This window comes from Pseudorca crassidens, chromosome 6 (genome assembly GCF_039906515.1).
Source record: "Pseudorca crassidens isolate mPseCra1 chromosome 6, mPseCra1.hap1, whole genome shotgun sequence".
NCBI lineage: Eukaryota > Metazoa > Chordata > Mammalia > Artiodactyla > Delphinidae > Pseudorca > Pseudorca crassidens.
The window spans coordinates 60,304,525-60,332,162 of record NC_090301.1 but is presented as its reverse complement, the minus strand read 5'-3'; the positions used below and the strand labels follow the sequence as shown (position 1 = coordinate 60,332,162).

General features: G+C 54.9%; 2 protein-coding genes and 1 long non-coding RNA gene across 4 annotated transcripts in view; 2 read left to right on the top strand and 1 right to left on the bottom strand.

The window, feature by feature from the left end:
- The first annotated feature begins 4,003 nt into the window (after positions 1-4,003).
- On the top strand, positions 4,004-8,949 carry DLX1 (distal-less homeobox 1). The gene is made up of 4 exons (XM_067741533.1): positions 4,004-4,154; positions 4,591-5,269; positions 5,935-6,134; positions 7,254-8,949. Exons 2-4 carry the CDS (start codon positions 4,957-4,959, stop codon positions 7,506-7,508), a joined length of 768 nt encoding a protein of 255 aa, XP_067597634.1. The 5' UTR covers positions 4,004-4,154; positions 4,591-4,956; the 3' UTR covers positions 7,509-8,949.
- Positions 8,950-14,174: 5,225 nt separating this feature from the next.
- LOC137226519 (uncharacterized) overlaps positions 14,175-27,638 on the top strand; it is a 47,799-nt gene continuing 34,335 nt past the window's right edge. The window contains exon 1 of one of the 2 annotated variants that reach the window (XR_010944389.1): positions 14,175-14,279. This is a non-coding gene — a long non-coding RNA (uncharacterized lncRNA). Of the gene's footprint in view, positions 14,304-27,638 lie in introns of both variants that reach the window. The other variant, XR_010944388.1, reaches the window with a different exon arrangement.
- Positions 18,938-22,311, bottom strand: DLX2 (distal-less homeobox 2). The gene is made up of 3 exons (XM_067741532.1): positions 21,590-22,311; positions 20,912-21,096; positions 18,938-20,399 (listed from the first exon to the last, which is right to left on the bottom strand). The coding sequence occupies exons 1-3, from the start codon at positions 21,993-21,995 to the stop codon at positions 19,992-19,994; spliced, it is 999 nt and encodes a 332-aa protein (XP_067597633.1). The 5' UTR covers positions 21,996-22,311; the 3' UTR covers positions 18,938-19,991.

Here is a 27,638-nt window from a genome sequence, read left to right as displayed (position 1 = left end):
CCGCTGTGTCTTGTGCTCTTTCGTCTCTGAAGGTTACTAGGGTAAGAGGGTAGGTGGTTAATTTTTGAGTCTCTGAACTTTTAACACGCGCGCGCAGAAAGAAGAGCCCGAGCCTAGCTGTTAGGAATTTTTTTTTAAGTCTCTTTCTTCCCCCCTTTTGGACCCCCCCCCCCCGCCACTGGCCAGCCCTGAGGGAGCTCGCGGGGCCAGCTGCCCCCAGCCCTTCCGGTTCTTTCCCCTTCATAGCTGCTTCGCGATGAAAAGATTAGCCCGCCAGTGGAGGAGTTAGCTACAAATATTTCCTTGCCACTGGACCCTGGGCCTGGCCCTTCTGCAGGGGTTATCACTCCCCAAACTTGACTTTCCTGGTCCCGTGCGGCTCCTCTTCCCTGGCCTTCAACCCGCACCGCGCGCCCATCCCAAAGGTTAAATTTGAGAGACCCTCCCTCCGACACACGAAGGCAAGCTAGACCGTTTGTCGCCCTAGGAATTGGAGCATCGGTCCCACCCGCCCAGATGTGGGCGGTGTCTGGCGGGTCTCCTACCTAAATTGATCTCTTCCAATACTGGCCCTCTTCAGACCCGCGCTAATGCGCTGGAGACCCAGAGCATCCCTGCAAGAGGAGTCACGGGAACTTTTGACGGCAAGGGCCTAGTTAGTCGGGATTGGAGCTGGCGAGTTTAACCCTGATTCAGCCTGCCAGCAGCTCCACCTGCTTCAGAAGCAGGAAATCCAAGAGTCCACATTCTGCGTCCCCCAAGGCTCATTACCGCCCTCAGTACCCTGCCTTTCTTAGCGCTCGCTCCTCAGGACCTCTTCACACCTGGGCTCAGAGGTGGCAAGGGCTGGGCTTCTAACAAGCCATGTAGAAAGTAGTTTCACCCCGTCATGGTTTCAGGGTGTCCCACCCGTCAGTGCTTGTGCTAACTCTTGTTTCTACTGAAGCGGGTTTTACAAAGCTGCCATCCACTAAACACAGATTGGGCTCAGCTCCAGACCACCAAGGAGATGTGGACACCTGTCATTGCCATGACAGGTGGCCTATGTGATAGGACTGGAGAGCCAGCTCGTCTATGTGACATTCAGAGTGTGGGGAAAGTTATAGGAAACTGAGGCCCACGAGCGTGCTTGGAAAAGTGGCTAGTTCAAGCTTTTCCCTGAACTCGGTTCTCATGGGCATCCGCCAACCCTTCCAGCTCCCTTTCTCTGCGTCCAGGGATGTAGAATTTGGACAGAGGGGATTCCGATTCTAGTGGACCTGAGAGCTGGAAAAGATGAGGGACGGGTTGAAGATTTACAAGACCCACAGGAAAACTTTAGTGTGCCGGGGAGTTGGCCAAGAAAAGGCCTAGAGACTGAGGCTGCTGCCCCAGAACAATCCGAATTTTCTAGAGAGGAACAAGGCCCAGATAGCCTTGGGAGAGTTTTGCCAGAGAATGACTTCACTTCTCTCCTAGATTAGTCGGATTGCAGCGATTAGCCAGTATCTTATCTACGGATCCGTTTACCCGGAGATTCCCCAAGAATAATTTCATTAGGACCACAGAATTTTACCAGCCACTGGGATAGCACGCTGCTTGTGCAGTAATTTTCCCGAGGTGGAGGTATTTATGGGACAGGTTTATAATCCCACTTATTAAAGTGACTAACCTCAAGTTTAAATATGATACGTATATATGTATATATACTAGTACCAGCCAATCGTCAGCAGCTCCGTAGGAAACAAACTTGAATTAGAATGAACTCCGTTTAACATGCTTTGAAGTTGAAATTTGGAAGCAGATTTTAAAATATCTTGTCCACGTCCCCACCCCCAATCCCGCCAACTCAATTGGCCCCAAACCTCACCCTGGGTTGCAGGGATTCCAGCCACGCGTGACTACTGCTAACACCACAAGGTGCCCGGTCCTGTGGTGTCTCCTACAGGTCCTACTCAGAATCCGGGGCTCTCAGGATAATTGAGAGAGTTTTGTTGCCTCTCTGAGTTGGGACAAGCGAAGATCTAAGCAAGCCGGTGTTTCAGAACAGGTGTCGCCTTAGCGGTGAGGGTTGGGAGGGATCCACCGTGGGTTCTTAGAATAGAGATAAGATCACACATGGAGAAGCTAGTCGAGGCCGGGCGTCTCAGCACCCGAGGGCCCCGGCTCAGCCACCCCTCCCCAAACCTGCTTCTCTGGGGCTAAGAAATAATTCCGGAGTGTAGGCACTCCCTCGCCCAGATACAATTCATTTTTAAAATAACCCAGGCTCTGAAACCATTTCCCGTGCGGGGCTTTTGTTCCCTGGAGCCAGCCCTGTCCCCTGCGCTGCGGAAGACTTGGATTCCCCCCCACCAGAAGTGAACGGCAAAGAGCCCTGTAGACCATCGCGACCTGTGGCCGCCTCTCTCCCTTTCCCCCACCCTGCAGTTCTCTGGAATAAACTGGCCCAGGGCAGACCAGCCGTCGGGTTTCCTCACGCCTTGCCCTGAGCAGCCGGAATCGCCAGCCTTGCTTCCCTCCGTCCCAATCCCTGCCCCGCGCCAGCCGCGGCGATCACTTACGTGGGCAGGGCCCATGAGGCGCGCGGGAGACCGGGGGCCCGGGCGGCATCAGCTGCGGTGCAGGGCGCACCGCACTCCGCACCCCAAAACAGGCGCTAGGAAAGAGCAGTTAAAACCACAAGTGCAACACGGAAAACAAGAGGAGTGGAACGGCTCCGGGAGTTGTCTGGTGGCGGAGTCATTAGCTGGTTGTTGCTACAAAGCCTCACCGTGTGCTTCGGCGATTAAGTGGGGAGGGGGGGAAGAAAAAAGAAAAAAGAAAAAGAAAGAAAGAAGGAAAAATCTTTTAAAACGTTGGCAAACCCGTTATTGGTTTGGAGGATTGGTTGTTTCGTTTTGCTTGGCTTTTATTTTTTGCTCCAACCACACTGCCTGAAATATCTCTGCCCCCCAATATCTTACCCTTAAACCAAAGGAGAGGAATTCCCCCGGGCAGCAGCTGCTGCTACAGAAGTTAAAAGAGAGAAGCCCCTTCCACTAATATCTGTAACGACAGCACCGATGTAATTTGTTTTGAATGTTCATTTTTATTGGTGTTCCCTCTGCCAAAATGTGCTTGATTACAGAGGTTTGTCCTGTGATCACTACGCACTCTAGAAAGGGGAAGGTGCCTCGGCGAAGGTTCAGCTCAGGCCAGATCAAACCCTGGGCTGTTTAAGGCTGAAAGGCTGCATGTTGCTATTAGTGTTAAATATATGGCTAATTATGCATATGAAAATTAAACATCAGTGTTATGCTAATGGGGCGCCTTCAGCTGCGGATCCGAGCACTTGAGACTACCATTTAATCAAATGAATCAGTAACTAATACATCTGCACGTGTGAACTTTCACAAGATCATTTCCCTGTTCCCGTCACACCGCTAAATTATGAAAGAAATAATTATCAACACTTTCTAATTACCTAACAAAGTAATTTGGGATTCACCGTGGGGCTGGCGGGATAGGGAACCAACAGCCCCTTGGCAGCCTGCGTGGTGCGCGCCACGCCTCATGGGGGTGGCTGTGTGGCGGTGGCGGCGGGGGCTTTTGTGCACTTTTCTGTACCTAGCGCCCCAGCAGATAGAAGGCGCCGCGGCAGCTTTTGCCTCCACCAGCTCTACCCCAGGCCCAGTGGCGCCCGCTTTGACCCCTGGAGATGAGGAGTATCCTGGGTGACAATGAGAGACGTGTTCACACACAGACAAGCGAGCCTACCACTGGCCTGGTTTTGCTGCGGGTTTTGGTATCCTCCAGGACTCCTACACCCCGGGTACTCTCGCCAGACCCCAGGAGGCCGGAAAATGACCACCTGGCGTCCGCGGCTCAAGCAGAACTGAGCCCGCCAGCTCCTAGGCTCCACTCCGTGCCGCGCCCTAGGGGCGAGTGAGCCGGGGCGCTCGGCGCAGAGGGAATGGAGGGGGGGGAGGAGGAGGAAGGTTGGGAGGGAAACAGGAGGTGGGTGTTGGGGGGAGGGGGCGGTGCGGTCGCCTTTCCTGGGAGGAGAAGCGCGGGTTCCTGGCTCTCCGCGCGCACTGTTTTAATCAGACCGGTGCAGCCTCGAGCTGGAGTGGCCAGCTTGGCCTGGAGCAATGCGAGCGGGCCCTAGGGAGCGGCGGCGGCGCGGCGGCCGAGTGAGTGAGTGCGGCCGGAGGGCCCCAAACCCGCCCCCAGGGATGTGGCAGAGCGGACCCAGGACAGGGAGGCGCCGCCGGGAGAGTGCTGCGCTAGGCACGAGACTCTCGGGAGGACAGCGCTCTGTTGACCGCCTCCGGCGCCCCCATTGCGCGACTCCGCGTACGGGAGGCCGCGGCCGGGCTCCAGAGCCGCCCTAGCTCTGCACCGGACCGGCTGGCGATTGCTAGGAGAAACTGCCTTGGTCCCCGGTGTTGGGGGTGGGCGGAGGGTGGGGACAGTAGGAGGGGGTGGGCGGCGGCGCCGAACCACTGGTTGATTTCTGGGAAGTAAGGCGCGCCGGGGAGGCGGGAGGCTGATGAGCCGCGGGCCGCGGAGGTCCCGGCGCGGACGCCGCAGCCCATTGTGCGCCCCACGCTGCTTGCTCTGTTGCAGAGGAGCCCCGGCCGAGAGGTGTGGATGCGTCTCTCCCGAGGCCGGGCCGCCTCGCCCGCTCTAGTCCAGCGGAGCCGGAGCGCCTCGGACCAATCCCCGGTGATTATGCAAGACAGCGGACCAATCAGCTCCGCCAGCTCATGAATATTTATGACCTTGGCTGAGTCAAAGCTTTGAAGCGAGTTTGGGGAGCTCGGCAGCATCATGCTTAGACTTTTCAAAGAGACAAACTCCATTTTCTTATGAATGGAAAGTGAAAACCCCTGTTACGCTTAAATTGGGTTCCTTCCTGTCCTGAGAAACACAGAGACCCCCAAAAGGGAAGCAGAGGAGAGAGAGACCCACACCCAGACCCCGCGAGAAGAGATGACCATGACCACCATGCCAGAGAGTCTCAACAGCCCCGTGTCGGGCAAGGCGGTGTTTATGGAGTTTGGGCCACCCAACCAGCAAATGTCTCCTTCTCCCATGTCCCACGGGCACTACTCCATGCACTGTTTACACTCGGCGGGCCATTCGCAGCCCGACGGCGCCTACAGCTCGGCCTCGTCCTTCTCCCGACCGCTGGGCTACCCTTACGTCAACTCGGTCAGCAGCCACGCGTCCAGCCCCTACATCAGTTCGGTGCAGTCCTACCCGGGCAGCGCCAGCCTCGCCCAGAGCCGCCTGGAGGACCCAGGTACGTGCGCCTGCCAGGGAGAGGAAGAGGTGCGAAGGGAGGGAGGGGGGGAAGAGAGAGGAGGAGGAGGAGAGAGAGAGAAAGGAGGGAGAGGAGTGGAGGAGAGAGACATGGGATGGGGGTGGGGAGGGCGCCGAAGCAGTGAAAGGTTTTGGGTATCAGTAAATGAATCCCTGCCATAGCAAAGAAATTTTTAAAATATGTATCCACGCAACTTGCAACTATCCAGCAAAGGATAAATCCGAGAGCGTCCCCTGGCACTGGCTGGGCCTCTGGGTGGCTCCGTGAGCCGAGCACACAATGCCTTGGTGGAAAACAGAAACCCACATGTGCACTTATTAGTCTCGGTAATTATTTGTTGTGTAGCGCTGTAAACAATGTATGCAATTAAGGGTAATTAAACCTCAACTACCGCCTGTAAAAATAGCAAACTTTCCCTGCAAAGGCAGGAGCTGCGCGCCTGGGAACTGCCCCAGACCGCTTGCAGCGGCCGGGGTCGGGCCCTTTGGACTTGGCGGGACCCTTCCCTGGCTTTCTGAGTTTCTTGAGCGTTCTCATTCCTGGTCCTGCCTCTGCCACCCCTCTGCGGTCACTTGCTCTGGGCTCCCCGCACTAAAGGCAGTCCCTCGCCTTAACTACGGCCCCCACTTCTGCTGTCCCTCCAGGGGCTGACTCCGAGAAGAGCACGGTGGTGGAAGGCGGTGAAGTGCGCTTCAATGGCAAGGGGAAAAAGATCCGCAAACCCAGGACGATTTATTCCAGTTTGCAGTTGCAGGCTTTGAACCGCAGGTTCCAGCAAACTCAGTACCTAGCTCTGCCCGAGAGGGCGGAGCTCGCGGCCTCCTTGGGACTCACGCAGACGCAGGTACCTCGGCGCTGCCCCACTGTGGCGCCACGCAGGCTTCCCGCGGCCAACCTGCACCCGCAGCTTCATTTCTTGCTCTCTGGGCGTCAGGGGTCGGGATGTGTGTGTGTGTGTGTGTGTGTGTGTGTGTGTGTCCCACCCCGGCTCTCGCAACATCTCTCCTTCCTCCGCAGTTCTCTCTGCCCTGGCTCTGTCGCTGCCCTCCGTTCCTGGACAATCTGATTAGGGCACAAGAAGGATTTCCCTAGGCATTTTGTTTGGGGACTCTGAGGTCACACGTGCCCGAACAACTGGAACAATAGACGCGGGGGTTAATCCCTTCTTTGCTTTAAAGTGTGTGGCTAATCACTCCTGGCCTGGGCCCGAGCCTCTGTCTCCCTCCTCCTCCGCCTTCTCACCGGTTTGGGCTGGCAGGGGGAATCCTTTCCTCGGCCCTCTCACCTCCCAAATCCCAGACCCTGGAGGAGAAACGGAACCTTCCTTCCCTGGTTTCTCTAAGATTCCGGGGACCCCTTGGGCGTTCTGATCACGACTGGTGCGGGTTTCCAACGTCCGGGCCGGGATTTGGAGCAGAGTTAGGAGACGCTAAGGAAAGGTGGATTTGAGTCCAAATGAAAAGTTTAACAAAACCCTGTGGCCTCCTCAGTCAGCCCGCAACTTGCTCAAGGGCTGAAATGATGGCGCAAAGAGAAGGCGGGTCACACTGGAAATAAATTTCCTCCACTTCTTTTCTCCATTCGGTTCTTTTATTGATGTTCATACTGGAATTGAAGCCTCGATGTTATGCAGGCTCCGCGTCTTCCCCAAAAGATTGCCGGGCTCGGGCTGAGTCCCGAGGCAGGCGAAGGCCTGGATCCCTGCACCGCTCACCACCACGCTCCCTGGCTCTCAGAGAGCTGCCCCTGCCGGCCACCGGCGGCCCGCGGTGGAGCCTCCCAGCCTTCGGTTCTTATGGGGGAAGGGGGGTGTGTATGCTTCTCCAGCAGGGAGCTGCCAGGTCGCTCAGGGCAGGGGCCCGCGGGGTATCCTCTCTCGCTGTCCCACGGCCCCCTTATCTCCCCAGGACCAAGGTAGGCACAATGGACCTAGACCGAGTCACGTTGTTGTCCGCTCTTGCAGGTCAAGATCTGGTTCCAGAACAAGCGCTCCAAGTTCAAGAAGCTGATGAAGCAGGGCGGGGCAGCTCTGGAGGGTAGCGCGCTGGCCAACGGCCGGGCGCTGTCTGCAGGCTCTCCTCCAGTGCCACCCGGCTGGAACCCCAACTCCTCTTCCGGGAAGGGCTCGGGCGGCAGCGCGGGCTCCTACATCCCTAGCTACACGTCGTGGTACCCCTCGGCGCACCAAGAAGCTATGCAGCAACCCCAGCTCATGTGAGGTTGCGCGTCCGCATCCGCCCGCCTCCTTCCCGTCTCCCTCTGCCCGGGCCCCTCTCGCCTCCCGGTCCATCCGCCCCGTCCGCGTGCCGTGGGTCCGGAGGAGAAGGGCCCAGAGGGAAAGAAGAAGGAACAGTAAAGGCAGGACGCCCGCCGCCTCCTCCGAGTGCCGCGCGGTCTGGCTCGGCGACTTCCCTGGCGCCCACGCCCTTGCCCGAACCCCGGCCTCGGCCGCGCGGTGACAGCAGAGTGGCCTCGAAGCGCAGGCACAGCGGCCTGAGACAGCGGGAGCCGCAGCAAGATCCCGCCGGACCCGACCGCCGACGCTCAGCTGTATGGGACTATCAGGAAAACAAAACAAAACAAAAAACAATGTAGAAAAAGCAAAAGCTCTTTCTGTCCTGTCCGTTTCTTGTCTCCTTTCGCTCTGTATCTGTGCGCTGACGAAGTCGAGGTTCTCTTCCGTCCGCTGTCCTCGTTCTTCGGCCGCTGAAAAAAGTCACCAGGTCGGAGGAGGCTTGGTCCACCGGGCCACCCTGCTCCGGATACTGGAACGTTTTGTCTTTTCGGACCTTTTCCTGGGCCTGCCTAACCATCTGTGTGGCTCGTTCGGGGATTGGGGGAAATTGGAGGGAGGGGGTTTTATTTATTGAGAAATGGACTTCGCTTGAGGCTGAATGTTCGGTCAGTTCACGGTTCTGTGGGGCGCGAGGAGCGCAGGGTCCAAACGTACCCATTACTTTAAACGCACCCGGAAAAACGAATAAGGAGGACCTGGTGATTTTTAATTTATATAGTAACTTTTGTACTTCGCTGGTATGGAGAGGTTGGAAACGAATGATTTGCATTTTTTACATGTCCCGTATTATTTTAAAAAGAAAAGAGAGAGAGAAAGAAATGAAGCCAACACAATTTCCTCATCTCGGGAAGAACGCTTGATCGCTTTGCCTGGTTAAGCAGGAAAATCCTAATTCTTCCCTTGTGGAGAGAGAGGACTGATGGGCGGGGAGAGAAAACGTGCAGGGGTGCGCCAGTGCCCTAATGCCGGTGGGCTTTAAAGTAAGACGAAAGCAGCTTTACAACAATCCCCAGAGGCTCGACCACAGAATAATGCCAGTCACCACCCTGAATGCACAGTCTCCAGTGCAGGATCTAATTGCTGTACATATTATTGTTATTAATTATTATTGTTATTATTATTGTTCTGTAAACATGTTGCACAAGCTTAGCTTTTTTTCTGTTGTGTGTGGCTGTAAAACCCGATGCTTTGTGAAATGAGAATCTTGACATTTTTCTTGTGAAATTTGGAAAATGTGATCAAATGAAATCAACCGTGTTTTGTGTTCTCTATGTCAAAGTTTAGTTTTATATTGAGAATGTTAACTTATTGCTTTGTATCTTGGGGGGGGGGAAAGAACTTTGTAAATAAGTTATAAAGTTTCTCCGAGACAGTAAAATTATGGTTTCGAGAAAGAGTTGCTGTCTGGTGTGCTGTGTGAGGGGTGCTGGGGCCAGGCAGCAGACTGCCACCTCTGGGGACAGATGAGGCAGGGGCAGCGACTCCCGTCTCCAAACATAGCAGGATAACGGCGGAGGTATGCGAAGCCCCTGCTGGGACCATTCTTCAAGACTTAACTCCTGCACCCCCCCCCCAAAGGGTCTGATCCCTGCCTGGGTTAGAGGGCGGTGGCAAGGGTTCCTGGGAAGGGGAATCATGAACAGGTGCGGCCTGGCAGAGCCAGGGCTCAGGAACCAAAGGAACTGTGAAGGCCGTCTGAAATGAGATGAAAGCAGAGCTCACAAGCAGCCGCCCTGTGAGATGTAAGTGCCCCCCGCGCCCAGTCACCTTGCAGGGGGCCTGGAAGACTGAAAGTGGAGACACCCGACTATGCCCCTCGAATCCGCCAGGATCTGGCCTCCCGGCTTTTGCTTACCCGCAGGGTGCTGGATCTCGAGGCGGAAAAGACGAGGCCAGACGCAGGAAAGGGGCCGGAAGGACACGTCTGTCACGCTACCCCCCAATCAATCAGTGAGCTCCGGGGGACAGTCCCAAGGCGCCACCCGGGCCCCTCCACAGCCACTCCCACCCATCCGGGCCCATCCATAACGAGAGGCCCATTCCTGCCTAATGACCCCGGGCTTTTCTCTGCGACTAGGAGAAGCGGAGGAGAGGAGGGAGGGGCAGGTGGGCTCCGCTGACTCGACGGAACCTGAGAGCTTGTCAAGCCAAGCCCCTACCCCCTCCAGCGCAGAAGTCCCAAGGCCAGGCGGTTAAGGGGCACCTCCGGTGGACCGTTTTGATCAGTACACTCCAGAAGAACGTGGGCTCTGAGCCGCTAGCATCAGTCTGGCACCCTCCTCCTGCGCCCCAGACCAGCCTCAGCCCCAGGCCCCACAGCAAGCTGAGAGAGCTCAGGAAAGCTGCGGGCCCCGACGGGCTGCTTTGAAAGATTCCCGCTTCCCTCGAACTCGCCTTCCGACACTGCTTCCCGAGGGGGTTGGTGCTCCGCCTTTGGGGGCCCCTTTGCAGCGCGCGGTGGGGAGCAGAGAGGGGAAGGCAGTGATCTGTGTTATGACAATCACCCATTTTTCAATTGGTGCTGGTGAAAGATCGGATGCTCCAGGCTTCTCCGACGCCCTTTAGGAAAGGGAGGGGAAGGGGGGGAATGGTGGAGGGAGCAGGGGAGGTGGTGGGGAATGGAGCGGGGAACCTCGAGGCTCCTTCTGGGCCTGAGAGTGGGGCTCTTCCTCTCCCACAAGCCCCCAGAACCTGGAGGGCTAAGGGGAGGTGATCGGACCTTGGAGACCAGGATGCATGCGGGCGGGTGTCGAAGCTAAAAAGAGGGAACTGTTTTCCCGGGCTGGGCTCCGGCGCGGGGACAGGGACCTTCCTGGATTTGGTTTCCCCTGCCAAATGTGACTTTGCTAGCGGGAAGGTTTGGGCGGATTTCTTTCAAGCATCCAACTCTGGTACCCCAGACGGCAGACAGGGCCCAACGCCTGAAGCCACAGGCAAAATCTGTTTGGTCAAGTGGATTTTAATACGTTGAGATACTAGCTTATACTAATTTAATAATCTCATGCTAACAGTTCAAATAGAGAAATTATTAGTTTTAGCTCAACGAAGGCGGTCTTTAGTTAGGCTCTATTATAATTATAAGCGGTTGTACTTTTAAAAAATGTTAATCTCAATATAGGTCTAATTAATGCTGCCTTGTTACTGACAAGTAGTTCATCAAATATCTGATTCAAAGATTTTCATAATGAGTATATTAATTAAACTATGAATAATCTAAAGGTGGTTATATTTAAACAATACCTCATTATAATGATTAAATACTGATTTTGAATATTATGTCTTAACAATTGTCACTTAGAAAACACAACCTTTCCTTATGTATGAGTCTGTAATGGCAAAATGCAATTTTGGGATTTTTTTCCCCTTGTTCAAAAAATGTGAACCTCATTTTAAAACACTTCTGAAATAGGTTACACACAGCTTAATGATTATCAAAATGACTCTTTTCTGCAAAAAAAGACCCCAAAGTGCGCATACAGCTGCAAACCCAAGAGGGTCAGCATCATTTCACTGTATTCTCTTCTTGATTACAAGCCGGGCCCATCAAACACAACATAATTACAGTAATTTCAGGTTTATTTATTCTAATGCAGTTTCCCCATCTCTCTGGTAATTATGAGCAATTTTTTCGCCCAGGGAATCTTTTTGCATTAACAAAAGAGATAACGCACTGAAAGCCAAATTTGCTGTGCATTGAGAAAAGAAAAAAAAAAATCAAATAGGTGCGAGCTGCCATCTCTGCAATTCTCCGGTACCGGAGCCGGCAAATTGCTTGCAGGTGTATGAAGCAAGCTTGTCAATGGCCGGGCCTCCAAATTAGCAAATGCACTGCGTCGAAGTAATGAAGACAGACTTAGCAAAATTGCCAAACAACAGATACCTCTTTAATATCTTCTCTCACACACTCGCTCTAAAAGGGGTAAGGGTGGGGGTGGAGGGACAGAAGCAACAATCCCCAGCCCCCTCCTCACTGGTCTTGGGTTTCATAAGCTGGGGACTGAGTGGCCCTGCTAGTAGTGGTCTAATTATGGAAAAATCAAGCTCCTAAATCTAGGCAATATTTTAAAATACAACATTGGAAACAGGTTTATAATTCACAACGTTCCTTCGTTGATTGTTATGTTTTATTTTTATTTCTTTCTTTTTGAGATCTGCACTGGGCTAGGTCAGATGGCTCTCCAGACTTGCCTATTCTGCACTAGTTTAAAGAGCCACAAAAAGTTTTAGAATCCCCCGTATCTATATGCACAGAAGTATGAATTTACTCTTAGAGTCATTTGATGTAGAAATTAACTAAATCTCTCCCCTTGAAGAAATTGTCAATTTTTGTCACCAGAAGAAAGGTAGGTCTGGGTGCTGGATACAAAACCTGTGAAACTCGATCCCAAGAAAAAGTGGGAGGAAAGAAGCAATCCAGGCCCCTAGCTATATATTTTTATCCTGCTACTCATGTCTTTCATTCTGTATCTTTAAAAAACCGATTTCAAAAATCTCTAGCTTTTGTCATCCCACCGCCTGGGTTAAACACCCCGAAATCAAAGGCTAAAGCGGACTTTTCTGCTTCTCATCCCTCATGGCCATAGAAACCTCTATCAAATGCAATAGAGAGGGTAAGGGTCTCTCTCTCTCACGACTCAAAGAAACCCTCCTTCCGTCCCAGCTCTACAACAAACCCCAATTCAGTGTAGACTGGCAAACGGCTCTAAAGGGTGCCTTCCCCAGGTTCAAGAAACTGTCACCCCCCCACCCACTCCTCTCATACCCCCTCCCTCATCCCCCAACCTTCAGGGATTAACACTTCCTGAAACATCAAGTGTTTTTATAAAAAGGAAAAAAAATAATCCTGACATCGCTGACAAGAAGTTTTGATGGAAGAATTAGCTGGTGCATACATAATCACTCCCCCCACCCTCCTATTCCCGGAGCGGGAGCCGCTGCGGCGGGCGCAGCGCAGCCTTCCAACCCTCTGAAAAATGAAACCGGTTTCCACCCTTACCTTCTTCAGTGTCAATTTCAGATAATCTGGACACAATCTTTGCTACATCAAATCAAAAGGGTCGAAGGCGGCTTTTGGCTGGGAGAATGACAGGAAAGAAAAGGCAAAAAAGAAAAAAAAAAAAGGAAAAAAAGAAAAAAAAAGGAAAAATAGGAAATACAAAAGCGACCAAACCAGAGCAAAACAAAACCAGAAAACCAAAAAGTATCCCCCAGCCCCATCCTCCTATCCTGAGGTAAAGAGTGGAAAGAGGTCTCCAGGACCAGACGCCTCCGAGCGCCGCAGGCTTTTTGCAGCGCTGCGCTTGCAGAATAGGACTGAAAATTTCGGCTATATAGCCTCTGTCTTTATAGCTGATGAAAAAAATTGCAGATTATTAGCATAAATGTTTACTCTTCATTACGCTGATGACATTGTGCACTCGAGATCTTGGTAATCTTTGGGAAAATTATGAGTAATTTTTAAAAATTTTAAAGCAGCAGCAGTTACCATGCAATTCAGGCTAATTCTGCGTAGGCTCCGAACGGATATAATTATCGAGGAGTCAAGATGTTATGCTAAAAACTATGCATTGATATTCCCATTTATTATGTACATACAACTTTGACAATGTTGATGCTTGAAATAGCAGGAAATTGTCTTGCGCAAAAATTACAGTCCATATTAGGACATCTGAAATTGCGAAGAATTATATAGTAATTGCAGGCTTTCAGATGGGAGAGCCAGAATGCTCAAACTAGTGCAAATGTGGATAAAATTACAGATCAGAGCAAAAATTAGGGAAAAAGGGGGTCTGGGATTTTTCAGGTTGGCTATAGGATTCCGGAAGTGTCTAATGCCACATGATTGCTGCAGCTTTAGGGGAGACATTCATGCCTCAAATAGCGCCTTGGCCAGGGTGGCTTTAATTGAATTTCTTGGGCTTTTTCTTTTAATAGGGGCAAATGAGAAAATTGGCCACCCAAGGCAAATTTTCACTGTTCTCCTGCGGGAAAAGAGAATCCCTTTTCCCGCGTGCCGGCTGGCCCCAGCTGGGATGCCTGAGAGGCCCAGGACCCCGACCCTAAATGCGGCAACTAAGCAAGAAAGTGCCTGAGCAGGATTCTGACCACCCCCCTTCCTCCTCCCAACACCTCTTCTATTTCTTTTCTTTCCAGTTCTCCCCTCCTCCTTCCTTCGGCCCCTTTCCCGTATTCTCGCAAACCCCCTCCAAAGTGCAGCCAAGTAGGGCCCTGGAATCTGCAGGCCTAGTCCAGGGGGCGGGAGGTGGGGTGTGGGGGTAGCTGGCTGAGGAGTTGGTGTGAGGCGGTCATCACCCCTAGACAGAGTGCCGCCCAGTGCCGGCGGACACCAACCTGCTTTTTGGGAAGCTTTGGGAAGAGGAGGATCTGAGGATCCTCGGGGCCCGCCCCGTGAACTCCTAGGCGTTTCTTTGATCTCCACCGCAGAGAGAGAGCGCCCCCGAGAAACACCCATTCCCCACTTGGGCGGTGCTTCTCTCGGGCACTGAGACAGCCTGCGACTTTAAGAAGCCAAGGCCAGGGCCGCAGAGGGATGGGGCGGGGCGGGGGCTGCCCCGGGGCGGGGTGGGGGGGGCTTGCTGCGGCTCCGGGCTGGAGAAGCCTACGGAAGTGCGGCCACCGCTCGGAGCAGCCCGGACTCGGTCGGGTTCCAGGGCCAGAAGTCGCCATTGTTCCGTGAGCGACGATTTCATCTCTAGGGTATTTGAGCCTCCTGGGCCACAAAAAGGAGGGCAGGAGTGGGAGCGGGGTAAGCCCGCCATGTTTGCTCTGTGCGGGCCCGAGTCGGCCCCCTGGGATTACCCCGGCGCGCTCCAAGTCCAGTCCCTCCCTCTCCTTCGCCTTTTCTCTTTCCCCTGAGTTCTAATCTTCTGGCCCGCAGTCCCGACCCATCACAGAGAGCCTTTCTCCACCTTCCCGGGCTCCGCGCCCAAACCTCACTGCTGGTCTCCTCCCTCCAGCTCCTAGCGCTGGCGGGACCGGACCCGGGACGCAGCCAGTGGCACCAGGACTCCCGATGATTCCCAAAACGGGCCTCCGGAGAATCCTGGGAGCGCTGCGCAGCCCGCAAACTGCTAAGACACTGCAGTGTTTGCGGTCTGGCCCGACCGGGAGGACGGAGAGGAGCGGAGGCGGCCGGAGAAAGAAAGGTCTATCTAGAGACTCTGCCTGTGTTCTCACGTGGAGGTGGAATGGCCGCTCCTCCAAGACTTGCCTGCTCTCTCTTTTCGTTAAACACAGCCTACCCGCGGCATCGCCTGGCCCCAGGCCCCAGGGCGGAATGTCAAGTCTTGTAATGGGGCAATCACTGCCAAACCCGTCCCCGCGAGGGGAACTCCCGGCAGGGGGGCCTCAGAGGGTAGCGGGGGCCTCCGAATCCGCCCGCGCCTTTGAGTTTGGGGGGTGGGAGACTGGGCAGCGGGTTAGGCTTGGGGGCAGATTCCAGATGCAGAGGGAGGCTTCCCTGGGGCGGTTTTGGGTATCACGACCCTGCGAGAGCCCGCCCGTCTCCGGAGAGCCTAGTCAGACCCGGCCAGGGGCCCGCGTAATCAAGACTGCAGCATCGCGTCCCACCCACCGGCTTGCGGGGACCCCAAAGTCAAATGCAAAGGAACCAGTATTTTAGGAGGAAGAGAGAATCTGTAGTTTCATTCTCAAAGAGGTCTCTAACCCCCAACAGGTTTAAGCGACTGGTGGTCGCTGTTCCCTAGAGGGAAAAGACCCGGCTTGTGACTTTTGAGCAAGTGGTTGGGACGGGGACGGGGGAGGAGGTGTTTGGGGGAGTGCGGGAGTTGCTCCTGGGTTTTACAGTCAGTGAGGACATCTTTGTTAGAAAGGTAAGGGGCCTTTCTACTCCCCGACATCACTCTCCTTCACGGGACCTTTTACCCCTCTTTTCCGCTCCCCCTTCTACCAAAGGACTGTTTGTAAACAAAGCTCCAGTCTTCCAGCCCTCTCTCCGCCCCCATCAAACCTGATACTTCCCCCAAACTCTCCCCACTAGTCTCGGAAATCCTTACACAGGACGGATATTCACAATTTTCACAAGTAATCCTGAAAGAAGGCGGAGGGGAAGCCTCCTAAATGGTCCCACATTGCAGCCGCGCTGATTAGGCCCGGGATGAATTCCCTTTCTTTCCTGCCTCCCGCCCCTCCCCCCCTCAGCCCGGGAGCGGCGGGGCGGGCGGCGGGAATTCGGGCCCGCGGGAGGGGTGTGTGTCTACACCCGGGAAGCACCCGGGGCGGGGTGGCCCGCGACGCAGCGCGCGCAGGGCGGGGGTACGGTGGGTGGGGGAGGGGGAACTGCGAGGAGCAGGGGACTCGGGCTCGCCAGGAGTGCCTGCAACTGGAGTTGGACCTCAGTGCCAGTGCTCAGCCGGAGTTCCGAGCAACACTGCCAGGGGGTGGAGCGGAGAGAACCGGGCACCCCTCACTCTTCGTCTTCCCTCCCTCTGCTTCCCAGCTCTTGTCATATCCTATCTCTGGCCTGATATTTCACGCGAGCAAATGGAAGGAGATTACAATGAAGATTTATGTGTGTTCCGAGCGCGGCTGGTTTCCCAGTGCAGGGAGCCGAGATCGCTGCTTCCCATTTCCATTTTTCATTCGCGCTTTGGGGAGTGCAGTCGGGCGCGGGGGGAGCTTGTCTGCGCGGCGGCGGCGGGCTGATCACAGGGCTCTGCGTCTCCCAGCGGGCCGCGAGACTGAGAAGGACTTGCCAGCGCGTCGCCCCCGGCGGAGCTGGAGCCTGCTCCCTCCTTCCCCAGCCAGGCTTTGTTTCTCCCCTCGCTCACCCCTCCTCCTCCCCGCCCCCTTACTTCTGGGACCCAGGTGCATCCTTCTTTCCCTTCTCTTTGCCCTTCTCCTTGTCTGCGGAAACGCCCCCTTCCTCTGGCCCCTGCACCCTTCTGCTCTCTGCTTCAAGGGCTTCCCGGGAAAAGGCGCGCCTTGGCCCGGCCCGACCCCGCCGCCGCCGGGTGCCAGGTTCGGTGACTCCGGCGAGTCTGTGGGGCCTCGGCCCACCCCAGAGCTGGGGCCGCCCGCCCTCCCGGCTCCCAGGCTCGCTCATGCCAAGGCCTGTTGCGTGATTCCAACTTGGGCTGACATTCCCTGCCCCGGGCGCTTCGGCGTAGGCCTCTTAATCATCTTGTCTGCTGCAGATCCTCGACACCAGCCAATTTACTGCCCCGTCTCTCCTCGCTGGTTTCAGGAGGGGGAGGGGAGTGCGCGCAAAGGAAGGGAGGGCACAGTCAACCGCAGAAAGAAGGCTGGCACCAACTACTGGCACTCAAAGAAAACCACGAAATTTGGAGCTGGGGCGGGAATGGTGGCAGGAATGGGGGTCTGCTAGGCAGCAACTGCTTAGGGAAGTCAGAATCATGGGGTCAATGAGCTTCATCCCAGGCTTCCCTAGCCTGGGAAAACACTGCAGGAATGCGAACGGACACTTGACCGAATGGCCTCCCTGCCTTCCCCAGAGCCCCAACTCTGTGGACCATACTCTGCTGTAAACTAGATTCAATGCACGCCTCAAAACAATCTGGCCAGAAAAGTGAGAATTGCTCTCAGTGATGCTTAGAAAGTCACCATTGTCCCACGTCTGTTTTTTTTTTTTAATTTTATTTTTGGCTGCTTTGGGTCTTCGTTGCTGCACGTGGGCTTTCTCTAGTTGCGGGTAGCGGGGGCTACTCTTTGTTGCGGTGCGCGGGCTTCTCATTGCGGTGGCTTCTCGTTGCGGAGCACGAGCTCCAGTAGTTGCAGCACTTGGGCTCAGTAGTTGTGGCACACGGGCTAAGCTGCTCCGCGGCATGTGGGATCTTCTCGGACCAGGGATCGAACCCATGTCCCCTGCATTGGCAGGCAGATTCTTAACCACTGCAACACCAGGGAAGTCCCCCACGTCTGTTTTTTGGCAGACATTAGTTGAGGACACACAAAAAGGATGGCCTGAATAGCCATCCTAGAGGACATATGGCAAACTGGGCTCTCTGGCTTGCCCCAACCTCCTCTCCAGTAGACGCTGTTCGCTTCAGAGGGGATGGCTAAGGTTCAGCCTCTCATATAGGAAGGGGCCAGAGCTCTCCCAGCCCTAGAGTGCCCTAGAATGCTGCTCTTCCACACAAGGTGAACTTGGAAGGGCCTCTGGGTAACTCTGGGCCTCATAATTGCAGGGCATTTTATCCCAATGCCCTCACTATTTGGGGGCATTGGGATAAAACTCTATGCTACTAAGCAAAATTTACTGAGTACTTACCAGGTGCCACACACTGTCATTCCCTTGTTAAAGGCTCACAGCTCTGAGATATCTGTTATTATTGATTCCATCTTACAGATCTGCAAACTGCAGCACAGAAAGGTTAAGTGGGTAGCCTAAAGTCACACAGTTTGTGACTGAAGCCAAGACGTTTCCAATTGTAGGCCCCAGCGCTTTCAAGGAAAAAGACTTTTGGTTCAGGACTGCATTACCCACCTACCCCTGGCCTTTGAAGGGAATGCCAGAAATTAGGGTCACTTCCAAAGCTGGGCGCTAGTTATGTGGGACCCAGTGTGGAAAGCAGAGCTGAATCATGTATGGACGTTTCCCCTTCGAGATCGTGAGGTGTTAACAACGCCGAATCCACAGCACTGTGCGTCGGTCTCCGTGCGAATGTACATGAATTTTTGTCGGTGTTCTGTGTAGGAGTGTAAGTGTGATTCAATATGTGATAGTATGGATGTGACTGTGCGAGTCAGTGTGTGATTGCATGTGTGCTAGCGCAGCCCTGTGTGCCCAGGGTCGCCCTGCCTTCCAGAGTCTCGCGAGGGCCTGGGTGACTCACTGAGTTCTCAGCTCAGCCAGTCCAGAAGGGCTGCAGGGCAAACAGTGGGGAGGGCCCAAAGTAGGGGTTAGACCTCGGCTTCGGCAGGTTCCCCGCGGCGGCTCGAAGGTACTGCCCTGCCTGCACCTCGGGCGCGGGGGCGGCTGAGACCTCCCAGGAGCGGGGCTGCGGCGCCGGCGCCGAAGGGGCCGGGCGGGCGGAGGCCGGAGCCACCGGGCGCTGAGTGACTCACCGCGCCGAGAGCTGGCGAACCTCGCGCAGGGACACGGATGCGGGCAGAGCGTGAACTCTCGCAGCAGCCCTGCGCTGAGAGTGCGGGTCCTCGCCTCGCCGCACCTCTCCGCAAGTCGCAGCCTCCGATAGATGTAAATGTCACTCTTGGCTGACCTAGTTCCCCGCCTGGGCAGCGGCTCGAGCTTCCAGGTCGTGACACCAAGAAAAAAGCGCACACATCCAATGAAAACAATAATTTATTTAAATAATCTCTTCATATTGTAAAATCAACATTAAGAGCATGTTGTTTTCATAATAAATAACCCCAAAATACCTTTCATTTCAAGAACAAAGACTTTAGGATAAGATAAAACAAATCCAAATCAGTAGCTTAGTTAAACTGAGAACATTTTTCGAAGGGAAAAATAAAACGGAGGGGTTGCTGAGGTCACTGCTAAACCGCAGTTTTCACAAGTGGGGATTTACAAAAAAGTCTGAAAAGATGAGTATTTTTATACAAATAAATCAGTGGGAAAATCTGCACAGACACCTTTATTTACAAACGCTATATCGAAGTCCAGGCTAATAATCCTGAATAGGTTTTAAAAAAGATAATTTAAACACATTTTTTTGCAGTGTCCACATATTAAAAAAATCATTTTTTCCCCCAACATCAAAATGAGGTCATCCGCAAAGGCACCTAAACTTTTAAAAAAATAAAAATAAAAAAACTCCACTGGTGAAGGATGAGGAGAGAGCTGAGGGAGCGTTCCTGCGAGGAGAGCTAAGGCGGGGGAGGGACGAGGGCTCCAACGGCTGGAAACAGCAGGGCAGAAAAAAAGCGGCGGGCCGCCGGGGTCAAGGGGTCGGGGCGGGGGGAGGGCAGGCCGGCAGGACCGGGAGGTCAATAACCCCAGAGGACAGGAGCTGAGCCTGGGGGCGGGCAAGGAGAAAGGAGCCTCAGAGGGCCCAGGCAGCCTCGCGGGCGGGGCAGGCGTCCCTCTCCGGGACTCTGCTCGCGGCCCGGGGCGAAAAAGGCGCCGGACTGCCTCGCCGGGCGGGGAGGGGAGGGGAGGGGAGGCAAGTCTGAGGCGGGGCTCAGGTCGGAAAGGCGGCCTTGGCAGGGTTTCTCCCGCGGATGCCGGGTTTCTCCGAGAGGAGCCCGTGGCGCGAGAAGACGCCTTCCAGTCCCTGGCCGCGCGGTGGCCCCGGCCCTGGGGTAGGCCATCCTGGGCCGCCACCTCCGGGAGCGGCGGGTGCCATCATCGGGCCAGCCGGAGGGACCCTATGGCTCTGGGGATGAGCAGTAAGGATAACTGGTCCCTGCTCTCTTAGTCTCTGGCGCAGTCTCCGGGAGTTAGAAAATCGTCCCGGCGCTCACCGGGGCGCCCCCGCCGCCATGGTGGTGCTGGTGGTGGTGGTGGTGCGGCTGCGGGGTCTGCGCCGGGTGCAGCAGCGGCGCAGCGGCCTGCAGGTGCGAAGCGGAGCCCGAGGCCTGGTGGTACCACGGGTAGTTGCCCAGGAAAGCCGAGGCGGCGCTGCTCGGGCTGGAGCCGGAGCTGCCCGCGCCGCTGCCGCCGCTGCCCGGACCGCCGCCGCCCCCCATCCGCTGCGGCGCGCCGAAGTCCCAGGAGGTCGGCGCCGAGGCCGGCGGCGAAGCACAAGGTGGCGAGGCGCTGGTCCCCGGGTGCTGCTCCGAAGGGATCTCACCGCTCTTCCACATTTTCTTGAACTTGGATCGGCGGTTCTGGAACCAGATTTTGACCTTTGTGGAAAAGGGACCTGAGCATTAATGGAGGAAACTCGGCCTGGGGCAGGGGAGGGGAGGAAGCTTAGGAAGACAGCTGGTTGGGAGGTGGATACCCTGGTCAGGTAAGCCGATCACGTGCCGCGGCCTCAGAGGGTCTGTCGGTTCCTGCTCCAATGGGAGGTATTCTCAAAAAACCCGAGAGAGCTGATGTGTGTGCACTTAGGTGATGGTGACAGCGGAGGGAGTCAGGAGGGCCACTTGTTTTACCCGCTTAATCAGTAGTACGCGGAAGGACAACTTGCTACCGGATTTCTGCCCACCCCTGTCCTATCCTTTTCTCACACGAGGTGGCACCCTGGGGGATTTCAGCTTCGGGCGTAGAAGTTTAGGCCGCCCAAGGCGCGGGCCTCGAAATCCTTAAAAGTACTATAAAAAATACATTAAAAAAACATAGTCCTAAACCTGCCTGCTTCCTGGCCATCCCAGGCCAGCGCCCTCCTCGTGCCTCCCAGGCCGCGAGCCCTCACCTGAGTCTGGGTGAGGCCCAGAGACGCCGCCAGCTCAGCTCGCTCGGGCAGTGCCAGGTACTGAGTCTTTTGGAAACGCCGCTGAAGAGCCGCCAGCTGGAAACTAGAGTAGATGGTTCGGGGTTTCCGGACTTTCTTTGGCTTCCCGTTTACTATCCGGATTTCAGGCTCGAGGTCCTCTTTCTCTGCAATAAAATGGAATCGTGAGAACCGCGCAACCGCGGGAGCCCAGGAGTTCCCCGCCCGCCGGGAGAGCAGCGTGGAACTTGGCCTAAGCCGGGAGGCGGGTTCTTGGAGACGCTGCGCGGCGCCCAGGCACAACTTTGCAACGCGCGGACCCGCGCCTCCAGCGAACCCGGGAGTCGGCCCCTCCAGGGAAGGGGAAGACAGGCGCAAACCGGGGGAGAAAGGAGCAGCAGGTGGTAGGGAAATGAGGTTGTTGTGAGGCGGCCGCCGAGGCCACCTGGTCCCACCAGCCGAGTACCCGGGTACCCGAGGGACGTACCCGGTGACCCTCGGCCAATTGAAAGCTGATGAGGGTAAAGGGCGCGAGGAGAGCGGGAAGCAATCAGTGTGAAAGGCCAGGGCTCCAGATGGATCCCCGTCCCAAACATTTTTATCCCACCCATTCCAGGAACTAGACGGACTTGGCACCCTTGACGCGAAAGTTATGCTTACCAGGTTCGTTGTTGGCCGGGGACGAACTGGTCCCGTAGGGCGCGTAGGAGGTGTAGGCGGCGGTGTAGCCCAGGTCGTAGCCGCTCTTGGCTGAATAAGGGACGTTGTTGAGGCCGCTGGCGTGGTACTGGTAGGAACCCATGTGCGCGTAGGGCGAGCCCCCAGCGCCGCCGCCGCCGCCGCCGCTGCCCGCCGGGTGTTGCTGGTTGGTGTAGTAGCTGCTGTCGGTAGCTGTGGACACCGGGAGTGTGGGCGACTCCTGAGGCTTGTGGAGGCTGCTGCTGTTGCTGCCGCCGGGGCCAGCGCCGCCGCCGCTCGGGGGCTGCTGTTGCTGGTGGTACGTGCTAGAGGCCGTGATCTGGGTCGAGTGCATATCAGCCACCAGACTGTCAAAGACTCCAGTCATCCTGGCCCGGGACGGGAAAGAGCAGGGGTGGCGGGCGCGCGGGGGGTTGCGAGGCGCCTCCTCCGTCTCTCCCTGTCCCCTCCAGCAGCCAATGTAATTACAGTGGGGGAGGGGAGAGGAAAACAAGAAATGCGGCAATGGTCTAGGCAACTCCTCCTCCGGGGGAGGCGATCACCGTGCACTGCTCGGGACAGCTGCCTCCGGCTTCATCCTCTCTCCGCCTCTCGGGCCGCTCGGCGCCTTGCCCAGCGCGGGCTCGGGCGAGGGGCGGGCAGTGGAGGGGGCAGGGGTGGCGGGGCCTGGCCAGGGCTCCGGGAGGAGGTGGGAGCAGGTGAGCAGCCCCGAGCGGCTTTACGATTGTCTGTGGGCCGGGCTCCCGCAGGGTGGGCATTTAACACTCGTCACGTGAGCTCAGGCGACGTCACCTAGCAACGGCCAATCAGAAGCGCCGAGCCACAAGGCTTCTGGAGCTCCGGAACGCCGGGCGCGGGGCGGGGGTGTGGGGGGAAATCACAGGGCTGGCGCGGCGGCTGCTGTGGTCGTGGGTGCAGACAGGCTGCTGCTGAGTGTGAGCTGCGAGGCGAGGGGCTGGAGGCGGGGGGTCGGGGAATCAGGGTGACCGATGGCAGGAGGACAGAAGGCGTGAAGACGGAGACTGTCATTTCGCCTCCGAGAAGAAGAAATGGGGTCTCCCAACCCATTCTGTGTACAAGTGTCGACCAACTCCAGTGATTCATACTTTCACGTCCGAGGTCAGCTTTCAAACATTAATCAAAATAAAGCGGTGCGGAGAGCCCGGCCAGTTCTAGCTCCGCTTTTCCTCGAAGGGTCTGGCATTTACTGTTGTCAGCCACTCGGCACTTGACATAGTCCATTGATATAATGGTATAATAATAATACCTGCTTCCTAACCCACAGGGATATTAGGACAATTAATTCGATAATATTTAAACTATTTTCCTTGCTCCTTGAGAGAAAAGCTATATAAATTCAAAGGTAGTATTGCTAATGATATATTTGAAAGCATTTTCCCTTGTACTTTTCTGATGTGGACACCGAGACTGAGTAATTACGTGTATTTGATGGCTAATTGACAACCGAAGAACGATCCCGGGGATTTCCTCTCTAGGTTGGACTGACCAGATGGCCTTCAAAGTTCGTTCTAACTTTAAATTCCATGTTTTTACGAAAAAGGAAATGGGATGATACTTTGGTGAGAGTGTTGTCTCGATACTACAAATCTTGCTAAATTTACAGAAACAGAAAAGTTTTATCTCATGCACTTAACCCTATTTTACAGTTTTTTTCATTTTAGAACGCTGTTTGGCCCTATCACTGCAATCTCTTTTAAATCTGAAGTGGCGACTTCCTCTATATCTCTTGTTTCCTGGTGGTTGGAAACCGTGGCCCGGAGTTGAGGGACACTCGCCTTTACCGGAGTCCGCAGTTCCTGCCTTGTGGCGCCACCTGGTGGAGGTGTTCGTGATTGCGGTGGGCCCAGTAGACGGTCTAATGATGCCGAGGCGCCAGCCTCTGAAACCCCCCAAAAGAACAAAATAGTAATTAAAAGCCACAAAATTGTGCTAGTGCACGCCATCTGAAGCACCCCGTTCTAAAGACATAACACGTCGCTGAAAGAACTTGTTACAACTGCCTAATGGAAAACAAGTTAATACTTTGAAAAATATCTTTGGTTTTCTTCCTCAGAAAAAGCAAGTGTGTAATTAAAACTGCAGCATCCACATAGCTCACTCTCTGTGGAATACTGAGGAACGTAATCCTCCTGGATTTAGTTTGCAGCCTTCCTCTTGGTTACAGAAGGCCCCTAGATGGAGAAGCGGGAGCTGGTTTAGAAAGCTTCAGGAGGTGGGTCTCGCCTCAGGCCGCATTGCCTCATCAGTGCATTGCGCTCAGCCTGCTGCTTTGTGGGCCCCAGTCTCAAACTTAACCTCTTGATATGTAATCAAGATTGCTTTTTGGTGTCCTGACACCAAGTTACAAATCTTTCTGTCACTAAGGTGGTAGCTGTTTTGACCTAAGGTAAAAACTTGTTTTCCTATTGAAAATGAAATATAAAAGATCTAATTTCCATAGCCTTGCCTTCTCTCTGCTCCTTTGTTTCCACCCCAAGCATGTACTCCAGACTTTCTCATGGTGGCAAATGCGTTTAATTTTATTAACTATGAGAACCTGCATTAATGGCCTGAAGTCCAGGTCAGCTAGGTCTGGAAAATAGCATCTTCCTGGAAGGAAATATGACCCTAGTTCCCCTTTAACTGCAAAACAAGGGACTTGTTTGTATGTGGGAGAAAAGACCGGAGGCAATGAGCAAAGAGAGAGAGGGAGAGAGAGGCAGAATTTACAATTGCATTTGGAGAATCAAGTAAAGACCTGAGATGTTAATTCTGATAATCTGGGCACAAATCTGGGTTTGCCTAAATTATCAGATCACAATAACCAAACGATTTCCTCACTTTGGTCTAAAGTCAGGGAGACAGTACTGTAGAGAAATGACACTCTTGTCCACAGTTCAGAGTAGGGGGATGCCTCCATAGTGATTTGAGAGGAGTTTAGGGGGGGCTCAGACCGAGTTTGGGGTAATGCCTCCTTGCAGCCAAAATTCCTCTTCCACCTCAGGGCACCCTCCTTCCCCTTTTCTGCTTTCAGTTTTCTAGAGAAGGATGGCGGAAGGAAGGGGGCTCAGTGTCTCTGCTCTGGTCTTCTATGTTCCAGCATCGTCGCTGAGACCTTCCTGTTTTGGATCCCATGCCCACCAGGTTGTCGCGACAGCCCTTTATCTGTCTCCTCCCTTGGGAGCCTCGTGACAAGCCTTGCAGGCAAGGACGGAGTCATAGTTCCCATTGTACACGTGAACAGTGAGGCTCCAGGGCAGAAACGACTTCCTTTGAGTTAGGTACCCCTCCTTTCTCTGTTGCCATAGTGTAAACCACAGGGTACTTACCGTAAGCCTTGGTCGAACAGCTGCCGACCTCTGGCAGACAGCGAGCGGCTCTGGAGAACAGGTCTGCTGCGCCTTGCTTTCAGGCCTCTGCCCCACCGCTGGCCTGGGTCAGGCGTTTAGGGCTTCCCCTGGCTCTGCGCACAGCCTCTGCCCGACCACTGGGCGTCCTCCATTACACAGAAAGCGGACGCCGAGGGGTGCCGGGATGGGGGGGTGGGGGAAGAGGATGACCCCTGTCGGCTGGGGGCGCGGGGTGGGCGCCGAAGTGCAGTTTGTGCGCAGCCGGGACAGGCTTATTCTCACTCGCCTACGTCACTCGGGGTCACACGCGCTGCTGTTGGACTGCCCCCTGTTCCCACTCTGCACTCTGCCGTCGAGGGTCCCAGGCAGCTAGTCTCGCTTACCATGCCACGTACTGTGCCAGGTGCTGGGAGTTCCTGTTCTCCAGTACCTTACAGTCTCGTGGAAAAAGCAGATATATTGCGATAACTAATACAGTACTAACGGCCAGCTTTTATTTCTTGAGCGTTTCCTGAAGTCCAGGAGTTCTGACAAGCACTGACCCCTGGGAACCATCCTAATGTGGTGGGTTCACAATTATCCACATCGAGGAAACCAAAGCTTACAGAGACTGATTTTTTTTTTTTTTTCTTGCTTGAGGACACGCAGCAGCATCAGGACTTGAACGCAGGTCCGGGCCACAGAGGCAAGGCCGCTGCTGTCCGGGTCCGGTTTCAGGCCTGGGGGTCACGGGAGATCGCCGCGGCACACCCACCTCTCCCGGGCCAGGGGCTCCGAGGCAGAGGGACCGCTTAGGAAGGGGCCCTGCGGCCCCAGGAGTGGACTGGAAGGAGAGGCTTCTCCGGGAGACTAGCCTGCGCGGACACGGCTCGCGACCCGGGATGATCCCGGAACAGACTCGAGGCTCACTGTTTGGCGCGGGGAAGGCGGGCGCCCCCTCCCGCTCCGCCCTCGAACCGCAGCTCCGCGCAGGTGTTTTGTCCCCGCTGAGTTGCCGCACCTCCGCTCCCTGCTCGAGTGAGTAAACCCAGAAGGGCTTGGCGAGAGTAAGCTGACGCTCGGCGTTCACAGCCCCGAACCTTCCGCGGCTGAGTCAAGGCGCTGGGTGGTTAGTTCAACATGCTTCTAGAACTTTCAGACCAATTTCCCCGACTACCTTCTAGGTCTTCCTGACCCAGATCCAGGCCCATTTCGCTTTACTGCCTCTTCAGTGGTTGAAGCAAAGAGAGCGAAAGCGGGGTTTCCTGACCCGCCAGGGCGCCCAGACTGGGGCGAAGGGCCCCCCGGGTTCTGAGGCGCTGCGCAGGGCCTCAGTGTCCAGCTGGGGCTCCCAAGGCCGGAGACTCGGCAAGGTGGACAAGCTTCAGTGAGCGAGAGGGACGCGTTCTCTTTCCGCGGCTTTCAGAGCTCAGTGTTGGATCAGGCGGGCCAGGAACGCAGATGGAGTAAGTTATGCCCCCGCCCCCCCGCCCCCAGCTCCGAGCACTGGGACCTTCACTTTGCACTTTCAGCTGCACCCACGTGGGGTGATAAGAGGTGTGCAAACAAATGGCTCTCAACAAGGTTTATTCCTAAACCTGAAAGAAAACAATCTCCGCCCCTTTGCCCTAGGCACCGCATGGGCGGACGCCGCAGGGAACGTTTGCGTCGGGCGAGCTCAGGTGCCTGCGGGGCGGGCGGGGAGAGCTGCGTTCATTCTGGAACCTCCTGCCCTCTGCGTGCCCAGCCACGGTTGACTGCTGCCTGTCAGGTTGAAGGGTAACTCCTCCCGTAAGAGGGGCGGAGGTGAACCCTTGTGCGGACGCCCAGACTCGATGGTCACCCCCTGAGGCTCATGGTGCTGGGTTGTCAGTTATAGCATACTTCTGGAACTTTCAGAGCCAATTTCGCCTTGTGCCTTACAGGTCTTAGACTCTAGTCAGGTCCATTTCACTTTATTGTCTATTCAGTGGTTGAAGCAACCCGCCCCCCAGTACCAAACGGGAAAAGAACTTGGAAGGAACCGTTTGAAACTCAGAGTACCGTTCTGGGTACACGGATTCCCTTCTCTCCACCCCGCCCCTTCCTCATCACACACTAAAGAGCTGTGCCACCTCCTATGGAGGTGCTGACTCCTGGGCTCGGGAGCCAGACTTTTCTGAGTTGAACCGCTGCTCTTACTGTGTGACCTTGGGAAAAGGACTTAATTTTTCTGTGCTTCGTTGTTTTTGCATCTGTAGAATGCGGATAATAATAATACCTTCCTGGAGGGAGTGGCAAAGTAGGTGAAGAGGATTAAGAGGTACAAACTACTACTATGTATAAAATGTTAACAATGATGTAATGTACGGCGCTGGGAATATAGTCAATATTTTATGATAACTTTATCTGGAGTATAAAAATACTGAATCATTATGTTGTACACCTGAAATTAATATTGTAAGTCAACTATACTTAAATCAAAAACAAAAACAAGCAAACAAACAAAAAACCCAATACCTTCCTCCTGGGATTATTGCGTGGGAACATATCACCACGTGTTTTCTTGTCTGCTGCCCTGCTTATCTGGAGAACTGGGCATTCTCTGGCCTAGGCTCTGCAGGTTCTAAAAGGCCAAGGCGAGTGTGTTGCCCCATTTTCTTCTCCAGTGCGTAAGGATGCTTTCTTCAGGCGGCAGGCTG